Genomic DNA, 23,326 nt, shown 5'->3' on the forward strand with positions numbered 1-23,326 from the left:
TTTCAAAATACTCAGTTTCTCCCATCACACATATCATATTCGGTTAATATTTTATGTCTTTCTAAATTCCAGGAGGAGCTCCATACAGCACTGAAGTCCTTACAAGAGAAACTTCAGCACAAAGCAAACATTAAAGAAGAGTTTGAGAAAACAGTTCAACACATCAAGGTGAGGAAGAAAAATCAAGAGTCAAATACTCAAAAATCCCAGAGAGTTTACCATGCACATACACTATTAGTAAACGTTTGAACACATATACAAGGTTCTGGCATGAAACTCTAGATGGTCCAGTCTGATAAGTCTAACTCAGTTTGACCTAATGACATCTTTATCACATGGCATAGCTGACTGGTTTTCTCCTGTATTGGTAGCCAATGAGCTTGCTGCTCAACATTCAAATATATGACTAGTGTTTGCTGTAGCAGTCACAGTTTGCATCAGAAACCCCCACCTTCCCCAGCTCCACCTGCATTGATCTGCTATGAGGTGATCACGTATGCTATATGGGGGTTATTTCATGTATGTTATATTTGCAACTGCAGTATTTCTTTCATGCTCACAGCAGCATGTTGTTGATGTATTGGCAGTAGGAAGTCACAGTGCGTGCTCTGCAGCGTAGCAGATCTATTCTGCCAAGACCAAATACATTAACATTGTCATGTACATAACCATGCAAATTACTCTTGAGAGTTGACACGACAGAACTAATCTTTCCCTGCAGTTTGTGTGGGTCCTAATGTGCCAGTATAGTAACAGGGACACTTGTCAAGTCAAGTCACCTTTATTTATATAGCGCTTTAAACAAAATACATTGCATCAAAGAAACTGAACAACATTCATTAGGAAAACAGTGTGTCAATAATGCAAAATGACAGTTAAAGGCAGTTCATCATTGAATTCAGTTATGTCATCTCTGTTCAGTTTAAATAGTGTCTGTGCATTTATTTGCAATCAAGTCAATGATATCGCTGTAGATGAAGTGACCCCAACTAAGCAAGCCAGAGGCGACAGCGGCAAGGAACCGAAACTCCATTGATGACAGAATGGAGAAAAAAACCTTGGGAGAAACCAGGCTCAGTTGGGGGCCAGTTCTCCTCTGACCAGAAGAAACCAGTAGTTCAATTCCAGCCTGCAGCAAAGTCAGATTGTGCAGAAGAATCATCTGTTTCCTGTGGTCTTGTCCTGGTGGTCTTCTGAGACAAGGTCTTTACAGGGGATCTGTATCTGGGGCTCTAGTTGTCCTGGTCTCCGCTGTCTTTCAGGGCAGTAGAGGTCCTTTCTAGGTGCTGATCCACCATCTGGTCTGGATACGCACTGGATCCGGGTGACTGCAGTGACCCTCTGATCTGGATACAGACTGGATCTGGTGGCTACGGTGACCTCGGAATAAGAGAGAAACAGATTAATATTAGCGTAGATGCCATTCTTCTAATGATGTAGCAAGTACATCGGGTGTTATGGGAAGTGTTTCCGGTTTACCTAATTAATGCAGCCTAAAAATCCTTTAACGGATTTGGATATTAAAAGCATATTAGTATGTTATATGTAAGCCAGGTTAAAGAGATGGGTCTTTAATCTAGATTTAAACTGCAAGAGTGTGTCTGCCTCCCGAACAATGTTAGGTAGGTTATTCCAGAGTTTAGGCGGCAAATAGGAAAAGGCTCTGCTGCCCGCAGTTGATTTTGATATTCTAGGTATTATGAAATTGCCTGAATTTTGAGAACGTAGCGGACGTAGAGGATTATAATGTTAACGGAGCTCATTCAAATACTGAGGTGCTAAACCATTCAGGGCTTTATAAGTAATAAGCAATATTTTAAAATCTATACGATGTTTGATAGGGAGCCAGTGCAGTGTTGACAGGACCGGGCTAATATGGTCATAATTCCTGGTTCTAGTAAAACCTCTTGCTGCTGCATTTTGGACTAGCTGTAGTTTGTTTACTAAGCGTGCAGAACAACCACCCAATAAAGCATTACAATAATCTAACCTTGAGGTCATAAATGCATGGATTAGCATTTCTGCATTTGATATTGAGAGCATAGAACGTAATTTAGATATATTTTTGAGATGGAAAAATGCAGTTTTACAAATGCTAGAAACGTGGCTCTCTAAGGAAAGATTGCTATCAAATAGCACACCTAGGTTCCTAACTCATGACGAAGAATTGACAAAGCAACCATCAAGTCTTAGACAGTGTTCTAGGTTATTATATGCAGAGTTTTTAGGTCCTATAATTAACACCTGTTTTTTCAGAATTAAGCAGTAAGAAATTACTCGTCATGCAGTTTTTTATATCGACTATGCATTCCATTAGTTTTTCAAACTGGTGTGTTTCACCGGGCCGCAAAGAAATATACAGCTAGGTATCATCAGAATAACAGTGAAAGTTAACACCATGTTTCCTGATGATATCTCCCAAGGGTAACATATAAAGCGTGAAGAGTAGCGGCCCTGGTACTGAGCCTTGAGGTACTCCATACTGCACTTGTTATAGATGATACATCTTCATTCACTGCTACGAACTGATGGCGTTCATATAAGTATGATTTAAACCATGCTAATGCACTTCCATTAATGCCAACAAAGTGTTCAAGTCTATGCAAAAGAATGTTGTGGTCAATTGTGTCAAACGCAGCACTAAGATCCAATAAAACTAATAGAGAGATATAACCACGATCAGATGATAAGAGCAGGTCATTTTTTTAACTCTAAGGAGAGCAGTCTCAGTACCATGATATGGTCTAAATCCTGATTGGAAATCCTCACATATGCCATTTTTCTCTAAGAAAGAATATAATTGTGAGGATATACCACCTTTTCTAGTATCTTGGACAGAAAAGGGAGATTCGAGATTGGTCTTGAAGGTTTTGGGGACATATCCTAATGACAATGAGGAATTAATAATAGTCAGAAGAGGATCTATGACTTCTGGACGCACCTCTTTTAGGAGCTTAGATGGTATAGGGTCTAACATACATGTTGTTGGTTTAGATGATTTAACAAGTTTATACAATTCTTCCTCTCCTATAGTAGAGAATGAGTGGAACTGTTCCTCAGGGGGTCTATAGTGCACTGTCTGATGTGATACTGTAGCTGACGGCTGAATGGTTGCAATTTTATCTCTAATAGTATAAATTTTAGAAGTAAAGTAGTTCATAAAGTCATTACTACTGTGATGTTGGGAAATGTCAACACTTGTTGAGGCTTTATTTTTCGTTAATTTAGCCACTGTATTGAATAAATACCTGGGGTTATGTTTGTTTTCTTCTAAAAGAGAAGAAAAGTAATCGGATCTAGCAGTTTTTAATGCTTTTCTGTAGGATAGGTTACTTTCCCTCCAAGCAATGCGAAATACCTCTGGTTTTGTTTTCCTCCGGCTGCGCTCCATTTTTCGGGCTGCTCTCTTTAGGGTGCGAGTATGCTCATTATACCATGGTGTCATGCTGGTTTCTTTAACCTTCCTTAAGCGTAAAGGAGCAACTCTATTTAAAATGCTAGAAAAGAGAGAGTCCATAGTTTCTGTTACATCATCAAGTTGTTCTGAGGTTTTGGATATGCTAAGGAATTTGGATACATCAGGAAGATAACTTGTCACTTCCTTCCTTCAGGTGTGATGTTTAAACCGAGGTCCTGACTCTCTGTGGTGGCACTTCTTGTAAAAAGAGTGGGACTGTATGATTGTAAAGAGCTTTGGGTGTACAATAGTACATAAGAAAAGCATTACATTTTTCATTCATTCTCTATCAACATTTTACAACACTAATAAAGTCATCAAACAACAGAATTATAAATTCAGTGTGTCTAAACATTTGACTGGTGCCACAGATGATGTGAGGTGTTTAATCAGATGACTGAAGTGAATGTGTTTTGATTTCAGTCTCAAGCTGATCAAACAGAGCAGCAGATTAAGAAGGAGTTTAAGAAGCTTCGTCAGTTTCTCAGAGATGAAGAGAAAACTACAATCACTGCACTGAAAGAGGAAGAGGAGCAGAAGAAACACATGATGAAGGACAAGCTGGAGGAGATCAACACACAAATCTCAGCTCTTTCACACACAATCAAAGACATGGAGGAGATGATGAAAGACAGTGACGCCTGCTTTCTGAAGGTCTGATTTCAGATCAGTGATTGATTGATTGATTGATTGAATTGTTGATGATCAATGGTGTTTTTGTTCTGCAGAAGTTTCCAGTCTCGATGGAAAGGTGAGTGATCTGCTGTTGTCTCTGCTCTCTCTGCTTCTGATCCAAAGCCACTTCAGTTCTGATCCTGAATGTTCTTCCAGAGTCCAGATCTCATCACAGCCGGATCCACAGACTCCTTCTGGAGCTCTGATTCATGTGCCACGATACTTGGGCAACCTGCCCTTCAGAGTCTGGAAGAAGATGCAGGACATCGTCCAGAACAGTGAGTCTGGAGAAGATCTGAGCTCTTACACACACACACACACTGGAAATGATGCATGAGGAAGATTTACAGATTAAAAGATACCTGAACTGTTTTATCAATTGGTCCAGTTCCATAATTTGTAATAATCTGTGTATGGTCATCAGAATAAAATCACCTGCTGATTGTGTCTCATCAGCTCCTGTTATTCTGGATCCAAACACGGCTCAGCCACTTCTCGTCCTGTCTGGTGATCTGACCAGTCTGAGATGGAGCAACATCAGGCAACCTCTTCCTGATAATCCAGAGAGATTTGACATCTATCCCTGTGTTCTGGGTTCAGAGGGGTTTAACTCAGGAACACACTGCTGGGATGTGGAGGTTAAAGAGAGCTCATCCTGGGGTCTTGGTATAACTACAGCATCAAACCAGAGGAAGGGAAGTGATTTTTTTAAGACTGATGTCTGGAGTTTGCAGCACAAAATGTTTGAAGACTTTGGTTTTTCAGTTAAGCAGGTTCTTCAATGTGTGAGAGTGAATCTAGACTATGACAGAGGAACAGTGTCATTCTCTGATCCTGTAACTAACACACATCTACACACATTCACAACCACCTTCACTAAAACAGTCTTTCCGTTCTTTCATAGCATCTACCCTCTGAAGATCTTACCAATACATTATTCTAGGTCTAATACTATCTACAACCAAAGTAAATTCTAGCATGAACCAGGGGCGGCTTTAGGGGTGGGCTAAGGAGGCTGAAGCCCCAAATGTTTTCAGTAAAGCCCTGAATGTTTTTATGACCATGTCTTGTGCGCATCATCATGAGTTTTCATGTGCATTAAAATAATTTCTATTATATCAGCACTGCTTCAGATATTACTGTAGCCTATAAATTCATAATACCAATCTCATCATCTGTTAAAATTTCATTATTGTTCTTGTACTGTACATAAATGGTAAACTGAAGCAGGATGCCTTAATCAGTTTTAGTTTTGTTTTTACCTTATCAATTCTTAGTTTTTAATCTAAAATCAATGACAATACACAGGGGAATTCTGGGCCCTGTGCACTTAATTTGGTATGAGGTCCCCTATTTTGCTTAAAAAAAAAAAAATCAACACTACCAAAGACAAAAACAGTTTTGAACAATGTGAACCATTTAAACGGACAAAATTTTCTATATTTTAGAAATCAACTTTTTTTTTTTTCCATTTAGTGGTATTATTAACTCCCTGTTGTCTTATTTAGACTAAAATTAAACAACTGTAACATCTTCAAGGTAGTGCTGTTATTCTTTGGCTCTGTTGATACCTTGTGACCTTTCATGTTAATAACATCACTGTTCTATTGATTCTATATGTATCTTCATATTTATTTGGGAAGTTGTAAGGGGTAAGTAGACGCCTTTTGTAGGCCAAGAGGCAAGCATCTGTTCTTGTGTTTATGGATAGACAAGGAGATAGGGTATATTATTAAGGGTTTTTTTTTTTTTTTTTTTTTAAGCCTGGTTGTCTATTATTTTGCATTAGCTCACCCCTGAATGTTTTGCTTCCGTTATTTCTTGATTTCATTTTCTCCTGCTTTCTTTGTTATCTCTTTCAAGATATTGTTTGTAAACAAAGAAGAACAATGCTATAAAAAACAAATAAGGGAATGATAATTGTTTCTTTTGTCATTTATGTTACACCCTGACCTCGACCGAGGATCGCCACACTGTAATTACAGATTTAGCTTAAAGGGGGGGTGAAATGCTATTTCATGAATACTGAGTTTTTTACACTGTTAAAGAGTTGGATTCCCATGCTAAACATGGACAAAGTTAAAAAAAATTAAGTAGTACGTTTGAAGGAGTATTTCTGTTCCAAAAATACTTTTTTGTATTTTTTTTTTTTTGTAGATTTGTTTGTCACAAGTTTCGGAAAGTTTTTTTCGAGTATGGCTCTGTGTGACGTTAGATGGAGTGGAATTTCCTAATATGGGTCCTGAGGCACTTCTGCCGGAAGAGCGCACGCTCCCGTATAGCAGAGCACTGAGAGCACAACAGACTTCACTGATCAGAGCGAGAGCGTCGCGAAATGTCACAAAAGGAGTGTGTTTTTGGTTGCCAGGGCAAGACAACCCTGCACAGATTACCAAAGAAAAAACAGCATTAAGGGACCAGTGGATGGAGTTTATTTTTACAGAGCATCAACAGAGTTGTGCAAGTGTTTGTGTTTGTTCCCTGCATTTGGAAGATGCTTGTTTTACAAACAAGGCCCAGTTTGACGATGGATTTGCACATCGTTTATTTCTTAAGGATAATGCAGTCCCAACGAAAAAGGGTCACGATCGTGTGTTGGAACCACAGGCGGTGAGTAAAACTGCTTCAAATATCTCTGTGTTATTAACTTAGCTATCGGCGCGTAAGCACATCAAGTAAACAACATGCGATGTTGTCATCAAACTGCACTTTCCACATGTACAGCTTAAAAAAAAAAAAAGACGACATAAAGTGTAACTTAGTCATTTTCCAAAACCGCTAAGCAAATATATACAGTTTCAGTACATACCACATAGAGACTGATTGCTGATGCTGCTCTTGTTCAATTTCAGCCTCTGGATCTGATTCTGGATCATAAATATACGGCTGAATCTGACTGTTAGCCATGGTTTGTTTTGGTTGGTTTTGTCCTCACGGTATTGTCACAGCTTCGCTCTCAACGCAAAAGCCTACTGGCGCTCGTGATTCTTTAGGGCCGTTTCATAGTCAACGCGAGAAACGCGAGCAAGCAACGCGAGCGACGTGAGCGACGCGCTCCCTTTCATAGTCTAAACAGTGAACGCAAGCGTCACGGGTGATGCGTGTATGCAATACACTGCTCACGCAACAGGGGGTAGTAGAGTCGGGTGATATTAGTAGAGTCGGGTCGCGTGATATTCAGATTACAATGGCAACTGAAGAGGAGTGTATTCTGTTGCTGATGAACTATCGTATAAATGTGGATGAATACATATAAGTTTGCATAATTTTTCCTCTTCGCCCGCCATTGTATTCAAACCTTCTTCTTCTGTAAACACAATATACTTGAATCAATGTACAATATTGCAATGTCTCCCCCACCGACAACGCATAGTATTGCTTGAATCGGCGCGTCGCGTATCAAAAACTAGGACAACACATTTTGCTACGCACGACGCATAATGGTGGCCGAAGCGTAACGATGCGTAGCCTCGGGGACGCGTATGCGTACAGATGCGTTGACTATGAAACGGCCCTTAGCTCTGCCCACACGTCACGCCTCCAGCCGATCGTGTTTTTCCGGGAAAAATCGGTACAGACTATGAATATAATAAAACTAAAGACGTTTTGGAGTTATGAAGGATGCAGTACTACTCTATAGGTACTCAAGATTAACAGGATATTGAGTGAAAACGAGCATTTCACCCCCCCTTTAAATTAACATGTCCATCTTTATTTTTCTTAGAGCAGCAGTAGCTCTAGGGCCATCTACATCAAAAGCAGCAGGTCAGCGCACAATACAGCAAACATTTCAGAAACGTTTCAGGAGTGAGTCATGTTCCATCCGTAAATCTGCATTAAGTGGATAGATAAAATATTCTCTAATTCTGTCATTCAGTTTTAAAAGTACACTTAAGCGTCTCACACAGACCTGAAGCACCAGAACTGTCTCTTTCCAAACCTTTATTTTGTTTTCTAACAGTTATGGCAGACAATCATTCATATTCAAAAAACTAAATAACAATCTTGAGCTCAGATTCAACACAGCAGCAAAGGGTCAAAGTACACAAGACACAATCAGTAAGATAGTAAAAATGCAGAAACTTTACCCTCTCAAAACACTTACCAGGAAACGACTGTCTCATTATTCCACTGCTTTCTGTCCTATCTGAATATCTGGACAAAATCAAAAACAAAATAGGATCAAGAAGGAATTTTTGAGAGGTTTGTTTTTGCGTAGACAACAGATATTTGTAATTCGTGTGATTATTTATGGATCGTATTTAAAAAGTGAAAATGGATTCACTGTCTGCTGATGATTTTTCTTGTCCCGTGTGTATTGAAATCTTCAAGGATCCTGTTGTTTTATCATGTAGTCACAGTTTCTGTAAAGAGTGTCTTCAACAGTCCTGGAGAACTAAAGAAACTCAGGAGTGTCCTGTCTGCAGGAGAAGATGTTCAAATGATGCACCTCCATGTAATCTAGTGTTAAAAAACCTATGTGAGTCCCTCCTGAAGGAGAGAAAAGAGAGGCATTCATCAGAGTCTGAGGAGCTCTGTAGTTTACACAGCGAGAAACTCAAGCTCTTCTGTCTGGAGGACAAACAGCCGGTGTGTTTAGTGTGCAGAGATTCAGAGAAACACATCAATCACACATTCAGACCCATCAGTGAAGCTGTTCCAACTTACAAGGTAAGACAAATATCTTTTTTTTTCATATGTAAAGAACATGTTAAAAGCTCAATGCCAGGACTAAACCAGTTTAGCCAGGTTTGGCCCAAACCTCTGGGAGGGTTAGTTAAATTAAGGGTGTTTATAACACAAGTTATGCATACAATTCATATTTAATAGTATTAACTGTCTTTAAATTACTTTTATTCAATCATAGTTTCATGAAATATTTTCAAATTGTTTGGAAAGCTGTGCATTTACAACATTGTGACAAGCAGGTGTCGCCAACATGTGGATGTTTCCTCTCATTTTGCGAAGCAATCAACTGGTTCAATTTGATTCACAGTTTCAAAATACTCAGTTTCTCCCATCACACATATCATATTTGGTTAATATTTTATGTCTTTCTAAATTCCAGGAGGAGCTCCATACAGCACTGAAGTCCTTACAAGAGAAACTTCAGCACAAAGCAAACATTAAAGAAGAGTTTGAGAAAACAGTTCAACACATCAAGGTGAGGAAGAAAAATCAAGAGTCAAATACTCAAAAATCCCAGAGAGTTTACCATGCACATACACTATTAGTAAACGTTTGAACACATATACAAGGTTCTGGCATGAAACTCTAGATGGTCCAGTCTGATAAGTCTAACTCAGTTTGACCTAATGACATCTTTATCACATGGCATAGCTGACTGGTTTTCTCCTGTATTGGTAGCCAATGAGCTCACTGCTCAACATTCAAATATATGACTAGTGTTTGCTGTAGCAGTCACAGTTTGCATCAGAAACCCCCACCTTCCCCAGCTCCACCTGCATTGATCTGCTATGAGGTGATCACGTATGCTATATGGGGGTTATTTCATGTATGTTATATTTGCAACTGCAGTATTTCTTTCATGCTCACAGCAGCATGTTGTTGATGTATTGGCAGTAGGAAGTCACAGTGCGTGCTCTGCAGCGTAGCAGATCTATTCTGCCAAGACCAAATACATTAACATTGTCATGTACATAACCATGCAAATTACTCTTGAGAGTTGACACGACAGAACTAATCTTTCCCTGCAGTTTGTGTGGGTCCTAATGTGCCAGTATAGTAACAGGGACACTTGTCAAGTCAAGTCACCTTTATTTATATAGCGCTTTAAACAAAATACATTGCGTCAAAGAAACTGAACAACATTCATTAGGAAAACAGTGTGTCAATAATGCAAAATGACAGTTAAAGGCAGTTCATCATTGAATTCAGTTATGTCATCTCTGTTCAGTTTAAATAGTGTCTGTGCATTTATTTGCAATCAAGTCAATGATATCGCTGTAGATGAAGTGACCCCAACTAAGCAAGCCAGAGGCGACAGCGGCAAGGAACCGAAACTCCATTGATGACAGAATGGAGAAAAAAACCTTGGGAGAAACCAGGCTCAGTTGGGGGCCAGTTCTCCTCTGACCAGAAGAAACCAGTAGTTCAATTCCAGCCTGCAGCAAAGTCAGATTGTGCAGAAGAATCATCTGTTTCCTGTGGTCTTGTCCTGGTGGTCTTCTGAGACAAGGTCTTTACAGGGGATCTGTATCTGGGGCTCTAGTTGTCCTGGTCTCCGCTGTCTTTCAGGGCAGTAGAGGTCCTTTCTAGGTGCTGATCCACCATCTGGTCTGGATACGCACTGGATCCGGGCGACTGCAGTGACCCTCTGATCTGGATACAGACTGGATCTGGTGGCTACGGTGACCTCGGAATAAGAGAGAAACAGATTAATATTAGCGTAGATGCCATTCTTCTAATGATGTAGCAAGTACATCGGGTGTTATGGGAAGTGTTCCCAGTTCTGGTTAACCTAATTAATGCAGCCTAAAAATCCTTTAACGGATTTGGATATTAAAAGCATATTAGTATGTTATGTGTAAGCCAGGTTAAAGAGATGGGTCTTTAATCTAGATTTAAACTGCAAGAGTGTGTCTGCCTCCCGAACAATGTTAGGTAGGTTATTCCAGAGTTTAGGCGGCAAATAGGAAAAGGCTCTGCTGCCCGCAGTTGATTTTGATATTCTAGGTATTATGAAATTGCCTGAGTTTTGAGAACGTAGCGGACGTAGAGGATTATAATGTTAACGGAGCTCATTCAAATACTGAGGTGCTAAACCATTCAGGGCTTTATAAATAATAAGCAATATTTTAAAATCTATACGATGTTTGATAGGGAGCCAGTGCAGTGTTGACAGGACTGGGCTTATATGGTCATACTTCCTGGTTCTATTAAGAACTCTTGTTGCTGCATTTTGGACTAGCTGTAGTTTGTTTACTAAGCGTGCAGAACAACCACCCAATAATTAATTATAAGCATTACAATAATCTAACCTTGAGGTCATAAATGCATGGATTAGCATGTCTGCATTTGATATTGAGAGCATAGAACGTAATTTAGATATATTTTTGAGATGGAAAAATGCAGTTTTACAAATGCTAGAAACGTGGCTCTCTAAGGAAAGATTGCTATCAAATAGCACACCTAGGTTCCTAACTCATGACGAAGAATTGACAAAGCAACCATCAAGTCTTAGACAGTGTTCTAGGTTATTATATGCAGAGTTTTTAGGTCCTATAATTAACACCTGTTTTTTCAGAATTAAGCAGTAAGAAATTACTCGTCATGCAGTTTTTTATATCGACTATGCATTCCATTAGTTTTTCAAATTGGTGTGTTTCACCGGGCCGCGAAGAAATATACAGCTAGGTATCATCAGAATAACAGTGAAAGTTAACACCATGTTTCCTGATGATATCTCCCAAGGGTAACATATAAAGCGTGAAGAGTAGCGGCCCTGGTACTGAGCCTTGAGGTACTCCATACTGCACTTGTGATAGATGATACATCTTCATTCACTGCTACGAACTGATGGCGTTCATATAAGTATGATTTAAACCATGCTAATGCACTTCCGTTAATGCCAACAAAGTGTTCAAGTCTATGCAAAAGAATGTTGTGGTCAATTGTGTCAAACGCAGCACTAAGATCCAATAAAACTAATAGAGAGATATAACCACGATCAGATGATAAGAGCAGGTCATTTTTTTAACTCTAAGGAGAGCAGTCTCAGTACCATGATATGGTCTAAATCCTGATTGGAAATCCTCTCATATGCCATTTTTCTCTAAGAAAGAATATAATTGTGAGGATATACCACCTTTTCTAGTATCTTGGACAGAAAAGGGAGATTCGAGATTGGTCTTGAAGGTTTTGGGGACATATCCTAATGACAATGAGGAATTAATAATAGTCAGAAGAGGATCTATGACTTCTGGACTCACCTCTTTTAGGAGCTTAGATGGTATAGGGTCTAACATACATGTTGTTGGTTTAGATGATTTAACAAGTTTATACAATTCTTCCTCTCCTATAGTAGAGAGAATGAGTGGAACTGTTCCTCAGGGGGTCTATAGTGCACTGTCTGATGTGATACTGTAGCTGACGGCTGAATGGTTGCAATTTTATCTCTAATAGTATAAATTTTAGAAGTAAATTAGTTCATAAAGTCATTACTGCTATGATGTTGGGAAATGTCAACACTTGTTGAGGCTTTATTTTTCGTTAATTTAGCCACTGTATTGAATAAATACCTGGGGTTATGTTTGTTTTCTTCTAAAAGAGAAGAAAAGTAATCGGATCTAGCAGTTTTTAATGCTTTTCTGTAGGATAGGTTACTTTCCCTCCAAGCAATGCGAAATACCTCTGGTTTTGTTTTCCTCCGGCTGCGCTCCATTTTTCGGGCTGCTCTCTTTAGGGTGCGAGTATGCTCATTATACCATGGTGTCATGCTGGTTTCTTTAACCTTCCTTAAGCGTAAAGGAGCAACTCTATTTAAAATGCTAGAAAAGAGAGAGTCCATAGTTTCTGTTACATCATCAAGTTGTTCTGAGGTTTTGGATATGCTAAGGAATTTGGATACATCAGGAAGATAACTTGTCACTTCCTTCCTTCAGGTGTGATGTTTAAACCGAGGTCCTGACTCTCTGTGGTGGCACTTCTTGTAAAAAGAGTGGGGCTGTATGATTGTAAAGAGCTTTGGGTGTACAATAGTACATAAGAAAAGCATTACATTTTTCATTCATTCTCTATCAACATTTTAAAACACTAATAAAGTCATCAAACAACAGAATTATAAATTCAGTGTGTCTAAACATTTGACTGGTGCCACAGATGATGTGAGGTGTTTAATCAGATGACTGAAGTGAATGTGTTTTGATTTCAGTCTCAAGCTGATCAAACAGAGCAGCAGATTAAGAAGGAGTTTAAGAAGCTTCGTCAGTTTCTCAGAGATGAAGAGAAAACTACAATCACTGCACTGAAAGAGGAAGAGGAGCAGAAGAAACAGATGATGAAGGACAAGCTGGAGGAGATCAACACACAAATCTCAGCTCTTTCACACACAATCAAAGACATGGAGGAGATGATGAAAGACAGTGACGCCTGCTTTCTGAAGGTCTGATTTCAGATCAGTGATTGATGGATTGATTGATTGATTGATTGAGTTGTTGATGATCAATGGTGTTTTTGTTCTGCAGACGTTTCCAGTCTCGATGGAAAGGTGAGTGATCTGCTGTTGTCTCTGCTCTCTCTGCTTCTGATCCAAAGCCACTTCAGTTCTGATCCTGAATGTTCTTCCAGAGTCCAGATCTCATCACAGCCGGATCCACAGACTCCTTCTGGAGCTCTGATTCATGTGCCACGATACTTGGGCAACCTGCCCTTCAGAGTCTGGAAGAAGATGCAGGACATCGTCCAGAACAGTGAGTCTGCAGAAGATCTGAGCTCTTACACACACACACACACTGGAAATGATGCATGAGGAAGATTTACAGATTAAAGGTTGCCTGATGTGTTTTATCAATTGGTCCAGTTCCATAATTTGTAATAATCTGTGTATGGTCATCAGAATAAAATCACCTGTTGATTGTGTCTCATCAGCTCCTGTGATTCTGGATCCAAACACGGCTCAGCCACTTCTCGTCCTGTCTGGTGATCTGACCAGTCTGAGATGGAGCAACATCAGGCAACCTCTTCCTGATAATCCAGAGAGATTTGACATCTATCCCTGTGTTCTGGGTTCAGAGGGGTTTAACTCAGGAACACACTGCTGGGATGTGGAGGTTAAAGAGAGCTCATCCTGGGGTCTTGGTATAACTACAGCATCAAACCAGAGGAAGGGAAGTGATTTTTTTAAGACTGATGTCTGGAGTTTGCAGCACAAAATGTTTGAAGACTTTGGTTTTTCAGTTAAGCAGGTTCTTCAATGTGTGAGAGTGAATCTAGACTATGACAGAGGAACAGTGTCATTCTCTGATCCTGTAACTAACACACATCTACACACATTCACAACCACCTTCACTAAAACAGTCTTTCCGTTCTTTCATAGCATCTACCCTCTGAAGATCTTACCAATACATTATTCTAGGTCTAATACTATCTACAACCAAAGTAAATTCTAGCATGAACCAGGGGCGGCTTTAGGGGTGGGCTAAGGGGGCTGAAGCCCCAAATTTTTTCAGTAAAGCCCTGAATGCTTTTATGACCGTGTTTTGTGCGCATCATCATGAGTTTTCATGTGCATTAAAATTATTTCTATTATATCAGCACTGCTTCAGATATTACTGTATAGCCTATAAATTCATAATACCTATCTCATCATCTCTTAAAATGTGATTATTGTTCTTGTACTGTACATAAATGGTAAACTTAAATGGTAGCTTTCACAGCAGGCTTCTACCCAGCAGTCAAAGTGGCATTATGTCACAAAAGTGTGGGCTCAAAGGAAGACCACAAGGGTTTAGGATGTGATTTGGGACAGGGCCAGCGTCGAGTCTTCTGAGGTGAAGTGAGGTGAGGAGTTCATGTTTCACACACACTTTACACAGTCTGTTTAAGTGACATTTTACAGGCTCATTTCTGTACTGTTTTCATTGAAAGTGACGTGACATTCAGCCAAGTATGGTGACCCATACTCAGAATTTGTGCTCTGCATTTAACCCATCCGAAGTGCACACACACGGAGCAGTGGGCAGCCATTTATGCAGTTGGGGGTTCAGTGCCTTGTTCAATGCCTTGCTCAAGGGCACCTAAGTCATGGTAATGAAGGTGGAGAGAGAACTGTACATGCACTCCCCCACCAACAATTCCTGCCGGCCCGGGATCAGATGTCTGATGACAAATCTTCTTTAATATTTCAAATCAGGGTCATCCAGGGTCAAAGACGGCAGACAAACAGTTAACAAACATGAGATCCAAAAAAAAAGAAGCAGAAACTCCACCCTCAGCACTTAGCAGGAAATGACTGTTTTTTATATTTCTACTTTCTGTCATACTGACTGTCTACAAAAGCATTAAGGAATTAGTGATCAGTAGAGAAAGAAGAGAAATACTTCAAGAAGGACTTTTCTTTGTTTTGTTTCTGAACAGACAGCAGATCTTTGTGATTCTCGTGTTTTTCATTTTTGCAACATCAGTCAGGAAGTGAAAGTAAACTTTAGATCACGGGAGCTCAAAGAGGGAAAATGGATTCACTGTGTGCAGATGATTTTTCTTGTCCCGTGTGTATTGAAATCTTCAAGGATCCTGTTGTTTTATCATGTAGTCACAGTGTCTGTAAAGAGTGTCTTCAACAGTTCTGGAGAACTAAAGAAACTCAGGAGTGTCCTGTCTGCAGGAGAAGATCCTCAAGAGATGATCCTCCATGTAATCGTGTTTTAAAAAACTTGTGTGAGTCCCTCCTGAAGGAGAAGAAAGAGAAGTGTTCATCAGAGTCTGAGGAGCTCTGCAGTTTACACAGTGAGAAACTCAAGCTCTTCTGTCTGGAGGACAAACAGCCGGTGTGTTTAGTGTGCAGAGACTCAGAGAAACACATCAATCACACATTCAGACCCATCAGTGAAGTTGTTCCATCATATAAGGTTAGTCGAATTTAAATATGAGGATATAAACTTATATAAGTTCTATATCATGTACATGTCTCTACACCATTTTGCATTTGTGTATTATGTATGAAAACATATTACACAGATCTCTGGTGTCTTACAGATTTTAATTTTCATTTCAGGAGGACCTCAATACAGCACTGAAGTCCTTACAAGAAAAACTTACAAACAACGAAAAAATTAAAGGAGAGTTTGAGAAAATAATTCAACACATCAAGGTGAGGAGTCTTGATATTTTTTTGCAAATTTGATTAGAACAGCTGGACTGGGTTGCTTGACATAATTGCATGTTTACTAATTGATTGGAATAAACACACACAGTTGTTTGCATAAAATGATGAAGCAGAAGTCTCAGTTAGCGAGCTGCTTCATCAGTGGGCGGAACTTACACGCAAGCTGCAATCCCATTGGCTGGCACTCCCCTGTCATGTTTCACATTTTGATGTCAACAAATTAGTTAGGGAATGTAATTTATATTCATGAGCCCATTAACCTGTCAGCCATTAGGTCGCTCAGACACTCAGCTTTTGACAATAGCCTATACATACTGCCTGAGCAAAAAGAGAAGTCCATCCATCCATTCTCCACACCACTTGTCCTATTGTTTGTCCCTCAGCTAGTCTATCACAGCATCTCGGGCCAAGGCAGAGAAACACACTTGACAGATGGCTAGTCTACCACAAGGCTAACAAACATGAACACATTCAAAAAGATAAATCATTTTTGATTACTGTAAGTTCACAGTGGCTATGTTTCCATCCAAAGATGCGAATTTAACTTATGCGCAAAACTGGAATATTGCATATAATATTTGCGAATAAAGCACTGTTTTCATCCAGCATGCCAAAGAGAACAAAATCGCCACTTCCTGATTAGCAACTTCCTAAAATGACCTAATTTTCTAATTGAACTAGGAGAAGTCATTAAATACAATAAACTTCATATGTAATAAATTACTTGCGCTTCAAAGAGAGGAGACAAACACAATAAATGCGGTGCATGCCTGCTGTTTGGGAACGCAGTCATGTAAGACAGTAATTATACAAAAATACTTTGATGACAGACTTTCCTCATGCATTTCAGAATGACCAAAACAATATATAGATGCTGTGAATGAGATTGGTCTGCTGGTTACTCAATTTATCCCATCTCATAGCGCAAAGTCACACTTTTTCAAAGTGCATGGTGGAATTTATTCGGTAAATGTGTTTCCATCGTAGTTTATATGCATTTTTTCTAATCTGAGAAAAAGTTTATCCTACTTAGTGGTGTGCATAAGTTGTTATGTGCATTTTTAGAATTTATGTGCATCTTGGCATTTCCATCCATTGGTTTTAATGTGATAATCCAAAATGTGCATAAAAATTGGTGGATGGAAGAATAGCTAAAGCTAAACTGATGAAAATACTTTACTTTATTTTTACTTATTTGTTAGTCTTTAAGAGAAACATTTAATGAATGTCCCAAGCACCACCACCATATTATTTTTTCTTATTAAAATGCCATTTGAAATTGCTCTTTTATGAAAAGATTTTATGTCTACAGAATAAGTCATGATTTTGAGATGATTAAAGTGAATTTGATTTGATTTCAGTCTCAAGCTGATCAAACAGAGCAGCAGATTAAACAGCAGTTTGAGAAGCTTCATCAGTTTCTCAGAGATGAAGAAGAAGCTACAATCACTGCACTGAGAGAGGAAGAGGAGCAGAAGAAACATATGATGAAGCAGAAGCTGGAGAAGATCGACAGACTCATTGCAGCTGTTTTATACTCAATCAAAGACATGGAGGAGATGATGACAGCCAATGACGTCTGCTTTCTGAAGGTCTGATTTCAGATCATTGATTGATTGATTGATTGATTGATTGATTGTTTGAGTTGTTGATGAATTATGTGTGATGAATTATGTGTTTGTTCTGCAGAAGTTTCCAGTCTCGATGGAAAGGTGAGTGATCTTTTCTCTCTCTGCTTCTGATCCAAAGTCACTTCAGTTCTGATCCTGAATGTTCTTCCAGAGTCCAGATCTCATCACAGCCGGATCCACAGACTCCTTCTGGAGCTCTGATTCATGTGCCACGATACTTGGGCAACCTGCCCTTCAGAGTCTGGAAGAAGATGCAGGACATCGTCCAGAACAGTGAGTGAGGAGAAGATCAGAGCTGTCACTATTCATTTCTATGGTATCTCCAAATTAGGGAGCATGACATGGATTGTGATTGACTTATAAGACACACATGATTCAAGTTGATGGTTATGCTTTCTCTAATGTTATAGATGAGGAGGTTGGTATCTCCTCATATAATAAGAAAATCTTTGGTTTGTCTGACTGAAAATTTACAGGGAGATCCTCTGAGTTTCAGTGTGTGTGTGTAAGACTGATGGCGTGAAAAGTTTAAAATGCAGAATATTAATTATTGTACTTGAAAGTCGCTGAAGTAATAATTGTCAGTTATTCATGAATTAAATCAGCTGTAACACGGCAAGCTGTTTAAAGCCATTGTGCAAGATTCCAGTGTGTCCTTAGTGCTGGAATGTGGACATGGTTTATGCATTTCCATCTGTAGGGATATGCTACTTTAGATAAAAACTAGCCTTTAAATAATATTAAAATGATGCCAATTAATGACCATGCATCTTTTCTGTTGCTATAGCAGTTTCAAATTAAATAAAGCAATTATTTATGATTTCGTCCTATACCAACCACCAACCAATTTGTTTTAAAGGGGTCATGAACTGGCTTTTTTTATCTACTATTTACGGACGTCTACTTGTGTTTTTTTTAACTTTCAAAAACATCCATATCAATAAGTAATAGATTATTTTCTAACCTGGTTTTGAGGCTAAAGGGAAGGAGAAATTGCATCAGGAATCTGACACCATAGGGAACTCCCCAACTTAACATACCTGAAATCTTATTTCACAACACCAGCTTCACAACATGAAGTTGCAATTCACACTGGCCAATGCCAGCCAAGACGGTGAAAAGGGGGCAAAGTATGGCCACTATATAATGCACCGTCTTGGTGGCATAAACTAGGAATCTTCCGACTGAACTACCAGCAAACCAGATCTGAACAGTTAACACAGACATGTACGCAATGTCTCATTCCCGTCCTCAGATAATCAAGGTTACAACAGTAATCAGCTGGGTGATCTCCTCCCCGGTGCCTGGCGGTGGCACTGGACGGCCCTAGGTGGACGGCACGTCACTCCTCTGCCGTCCGGTGGACGGCTCCTCCGGGGTTGGGGCAGCCGGCAGGAGTCCCCCGTTCCCTGCTCCTCCCCATTCTTGGCGGATGGCAGCAGGCTCTGGCCTCCTGGTGAATGGCGCCGACTCCTCCGCTCCCTCACGGATGGCAACCACCCCTCCACATCACGGGTGGCCGGCAGCGAGCTCGCCCATCCCCGGCAGCGAGCTCCAGCCCACCGCCTTGAGCGTCCATGGCGGCACACTTCCTCATCTGCTCGATAGCACTGTGGATTCACCACAGCAGTGAGGGATCTTCAGCAGAGCGTCCCTCCTTCTCCCGGGCTTCGGCACCACTGTAACACATTAAAACTTCATGACCACGGGAAGGAGGAGGCTGGAACCGGCAGACCATCAAACTGAATCTTTATTAAAAAAATAAACAAAAAAAGCACAGCAGCCCCTCACAGCCGACAGCCACGCACAAACAAAATCAAAACACAAACTAAAATCCAGGCTTATTTTCTTCCTTCACTGTCGTCGCTCCCATTTTATATCCTTCCATCTCCTCCGTGGCAATTGAGAAAGGTGGGTCGAGCAGGTGTCGCTCATCTCCAATCACTCCACAGGCCTCGCCACCGTTTCCACGGCTCTCGGCCCCGCCCCACTCATCACAGCTTGCTCCAGTGGTACTAAGTGAGCACCGCTGTCTGGGTGGTTGCCCTGCCTCTGAATTACAACTATATGCCGTAGTCAAAACAACATAGTCTAGTGGCTAGATACCACATGGAAAAGCACAAGTCCAGCTCACCAACAAGACCTGTGAGGCCAAGGAACATGTGTTCAAATTGTAAAATCGGGCAAAGTTATTCAGCAAAGATTATCCAGCCACCATACAAATGCCTTTGGTAAAAATGCCCTTAGGACAAGGCCATGAGGAGGTGACTGTTTCATTGAATGAGCTCTAACGCCAATGGGACAATCTATTCCCTGGCTAGAATAATCCAAATCAATCACATTGACTACCCAATGTAATAGCCGCCACTTAGAAAGAGGCTTCCCTTTAGTTCCACCTCCAAAGCACGCAAAAAGCAGTCAACATAAGTATGCAAAGCTCATACTGGACACAGTACATGATGTGGGGTGGCATCCGGGGAGGCAACCTACTCTGGATTGAAAGCAGAAATTATCATCACTTGGAGCAGAGAATACCCCACGCGGTTAAATGAAGCAAGGACGAGGTCGAGCCGCAGTGTGGTTTTAAGCAAGAGCTCCTTTAGGCCGATAGACTGAAGCAGCTCAAAGGGTGGCAGAGTCAGCATCCCCAGCACCAGAGCCAGATCCTAGGGTGGGATAGTGGGAGGGTGAGATGGTCTCAGCTGTCTCGCACCTCTCAAAAATCTGATCACCAAATCATGTTTACCAACTGAGTTCCCATTGAAAGTAGCTTGAGAGGCTGAGATAGATGCAAAATAAACCTTATGGGAAAGTTCTTTGGGTTGCAGCCATTCGATTCTCACAATTTAACAAAAACTCCCCATTTAAGAGCATACAAGCACCTCATAGAAGGGGTCCATCATCGCGTCCATCATTTGGCCACACAATGAGCACAGGTTTCCCGGTTCCCACACTCCACACAGCCATACCAAGATGCCCACTTGAGAGTAGAGTAGTCAGTATCTCAAGCAGGTCAGGGAACCATGGTCTGTTTGGCCAGTATGGAGCTATCCTGCACAGGCACCCTCTCCTCTTTAATTTTGTGTAGCAATTGTGGAAAATCTTCAGTGGGGGTAACACATACAGACAGGCTTTCAATCACGGTATTGTGAGTGCCCGAGCATGAAAGAGGAAAGAGCTGTCGCAAACAGATACACTTCTGCCTTCCCTAACCACTCCTAGATCAGTCTCACTGATCCAGGGTTCAGCCTCCATCCTCCGTATGGAATCCCATTCCTCAGTAGCATTTCTGCGGCACTCTTTAGGCAACTTGGCTTTTAAGGCAAAGTCCGTCGTCACGTGCAGATCCTTAAATGCCTTAGGATCTGTCTCCCCCTTGGATTTCAGAAGCTGTGCCTGAAAAACCTGTAGCACTGCCATCGTATGAGGCACAGAAATCCCCTCTGCAGAGACAGCATGTGCTTTATCCAGGATGTAGGTGGTCAAACGGCAGCATCACCTCCACTTTCAAAGAGGCCGATGAGGGGCAGAGGAAGGCAGCGACAGATTCCTCTACAGGTGGAATGCACATATAACCATGTGTGTCTGCTTTTAAAGAAAATCTCAGCTCCACCAGCATGGCTGCGAGCCAACTTGGGTGCCACCCATGCCTCAGCAACTTCGTCATGCAGATTGGCTTCATCATTACAACAGCTCTGCGATCCGAGGAAAGTAACCACAAATCCAACTTACTCTTAGTCCTCCTCGGTTGCTGTTAAAGACATCTCTGCAGCGCTGAACGAAATAATCTCTAAAGCACCAGAGCTGGGTCGAAGACTCCCTTCAGATGCTCCCATGCAGCATTCTCACCAGCGGCTCACTGGCAGCAGTGGGACACTGCCAGGAGAAATCAAGTGCTGTTTCTGCATAGGCGAGACCCAGGCACAGGATGCAGTAATTGTGGGTGTCCGGAGCCTCGGTGGGTCCCAAAGACAGCAATAACTCGACATTCTACAGCTGTCTTGAAGAAGGATGCTTGAAAGAGGAAGATTCTGTGTTTATGCCACCAAGGCGGCTCATTATATAGTGTGAGGCCCTGCCTCTTACCGCCTACTTGGCCTGATTGACCAGTGTGCAGTGCAACTTCTCTGGCATTGTGCAGTAAGATTTCAGGAAGGTTAAGGAAGAAAGTTAGTTCCCCGTCGAGTCGGTCAAAGTGAACCATCTTCGAAAGGGAACTAACTGTCTGTGTGGCTGTTTGACAAGCAATGTCCTACGTAATTGGAGCTTTCTGTGACTTAGGTTAGACAGGTACACATAATCAGGACATATCAAGTGATCTCTATTAAAGAAATAGTGACACACAGTACAAATAATTTTTTACTCACATAAGGGTCATTCCTGTCGGATCCAACATTGCTTTTTAATCTGTCTCTCTGCAAATCCAGGGTCGACTTGTGTCTTGTTTACAAAAGAATCCTTGGTGAAATGAAGTTCAACTACACATTCCTAATATTTGAATCCGAAGGAAGGTTATGCACCGAATATGTTGTCCACAATTAGGCATTGCAAAATATTTTATGATCTTAATGGCATGTTTATTGCTGGGTTGCTCAATCCAGTTTAGTGCCACGTACTGTATGTTGTTTCCCTACTGTATCATGTGTGAATCAGTGGGCGGGGATACAGAATTAGATTTTGATTCTTCGGTGGAGGTTGTGTTTAATCTATCTATGACATCATTCATAGGCACATTCCAAGAAATGGCATTTGCTGGGTCTGGTGTCAATAAAAGCTTTTATTTAAGTAACAAGGAAGTTTTCAGTTCTGAAACTTAGTACAATGATCTCTTATGTCAAAAGCTCAAGTAAAAGCTGATTTCTCAATTCATGACCCCTTTAAAAACTAATTTTTCTAAAATATTATCTTTGCATGCACGCTGTGTTCTGAAAATGTTTAAAATCTAAATGTTGCCATATAAACTGTATAACTTATACTATATGTTCTTATTAAATATTGCTTCTTGAGTAAATGTGACTTCAAGCACCAAGTCAAACAATGGGAAAGCATATCTCAAGCGATCTGTCTGTACCTGACGCAGTATCCGGCATTGTGAAAAAACGGATCCTTCAGGACGCCAAGCTATCCTGCCTGTTCAAATAACTTTTAATGGGTACATGCACACATTTTAAGGCCCAATATAATGAACATGACAATGTGGCTAAAGAAACACAGAATGTTTACAATTTTTCATTTATAGCACAAGTCAAAACAGGTCTAACCATGTACATGCTGAATCGACAGGTAAAAAAAAAAAGCCTCAAGTCCAAATATTCATTTATCACCAATTAACTGTTTGACAAACACTTCCTGCTTCGATGTCCAGAACTGAATTTAAAAAAATCTCAAACATGCTACGAAGTTCCGATCTGAATCAACCGAGTCGCGAACATACTCCGAAGTTCCGATCTGAATCAACCGAGTCGCGAACATACTCCGAAGTCCCGATCTGAATCAACCGAGTCGCGAACATACTCCGAAGTTCCGATCTGAATCAACCGAGTCGCGAACAGGCTCCGAAGTGCCGATCTGAATCAACCGAGTCGCGAACAGGCTCCGAAGTGCCGATCTGAATCAACCGAGTCGCGAACAGGCTCCGAATTGCCGATCTGAATCAACCGAGTCGCGAACAGGCTCCGAAGTGCCGATCTGAATCAACCGAGTCGCGAACAGGCTCCG

General features: G+C 40.8%; 1 protein-coding gene across 37 annotated transcripts in view; it reads left to right on the forward strand.

The window, feature by feature from the left end:
• LOC127941524 (kinesin light chain 1-like) overlaps positions 1 to 23,326 on the forward strand; it is a 160,125-nt gene that overhangs the window by 20,644 nt on the left and 116,155 nt on the right. For 3 of the 37 annotated variants that reach the window (XM_052536816.1, XM_052536788.1, XM_052536740.1), the window contains exons 2-3: positions 73 to 168; positions 3,881 to 4,111. The exons of 2 other annotated variants lie outside the window; for them this stretch is intronic. In XM_052536816.1, coding sequence (XP_052392776.1) covers positions 73 to 168; positions 3,881 to 4,111 — 327 coding nt within the window. Of the gene's footprint in view, positions 1 to 72; positions 169 to 3,880; positions 4,112 to 4,185; positions 4,209 to 4,288; positions 4,411 to 4,588; positions 6,083 to 8,189; positions 8,804 to 9,200; positions 9,297 to 13,025; positions 13,257 to 13,338; positions 13,362 to 13,441; positions 13,564 to 13,741; positions 14,958 to 15,069; positions 15,721 to 15,866; positions 15,963 to 17,338; positions 17,570 to 17,666; positions 17,690 to 17,759; positions 17,882 to 23,326 lie in introns of those variants that run through there. 32 more of the 37 variants (XM_052536770.1, XM_052536759.1, XM_052536730.1 and 29 more) reach the window with 26 other exon arrangements.

This window comes from Carassius gibelio, chromosome A3 (genome assembly GCF_023724105.1).
Source record: "Carassius gibelio isolate Cgi1373 ecotype wild population from Czech Republic chromosome A3, carGib1.2-hapl.c, whole genome shotgun sequence".
Lineage (NCBI taxonomy): Eukaryota > Metazoa > Chordata > Actinopteri > Cypriniformes > Cyprinidae > Carassius > Carassius gibelio.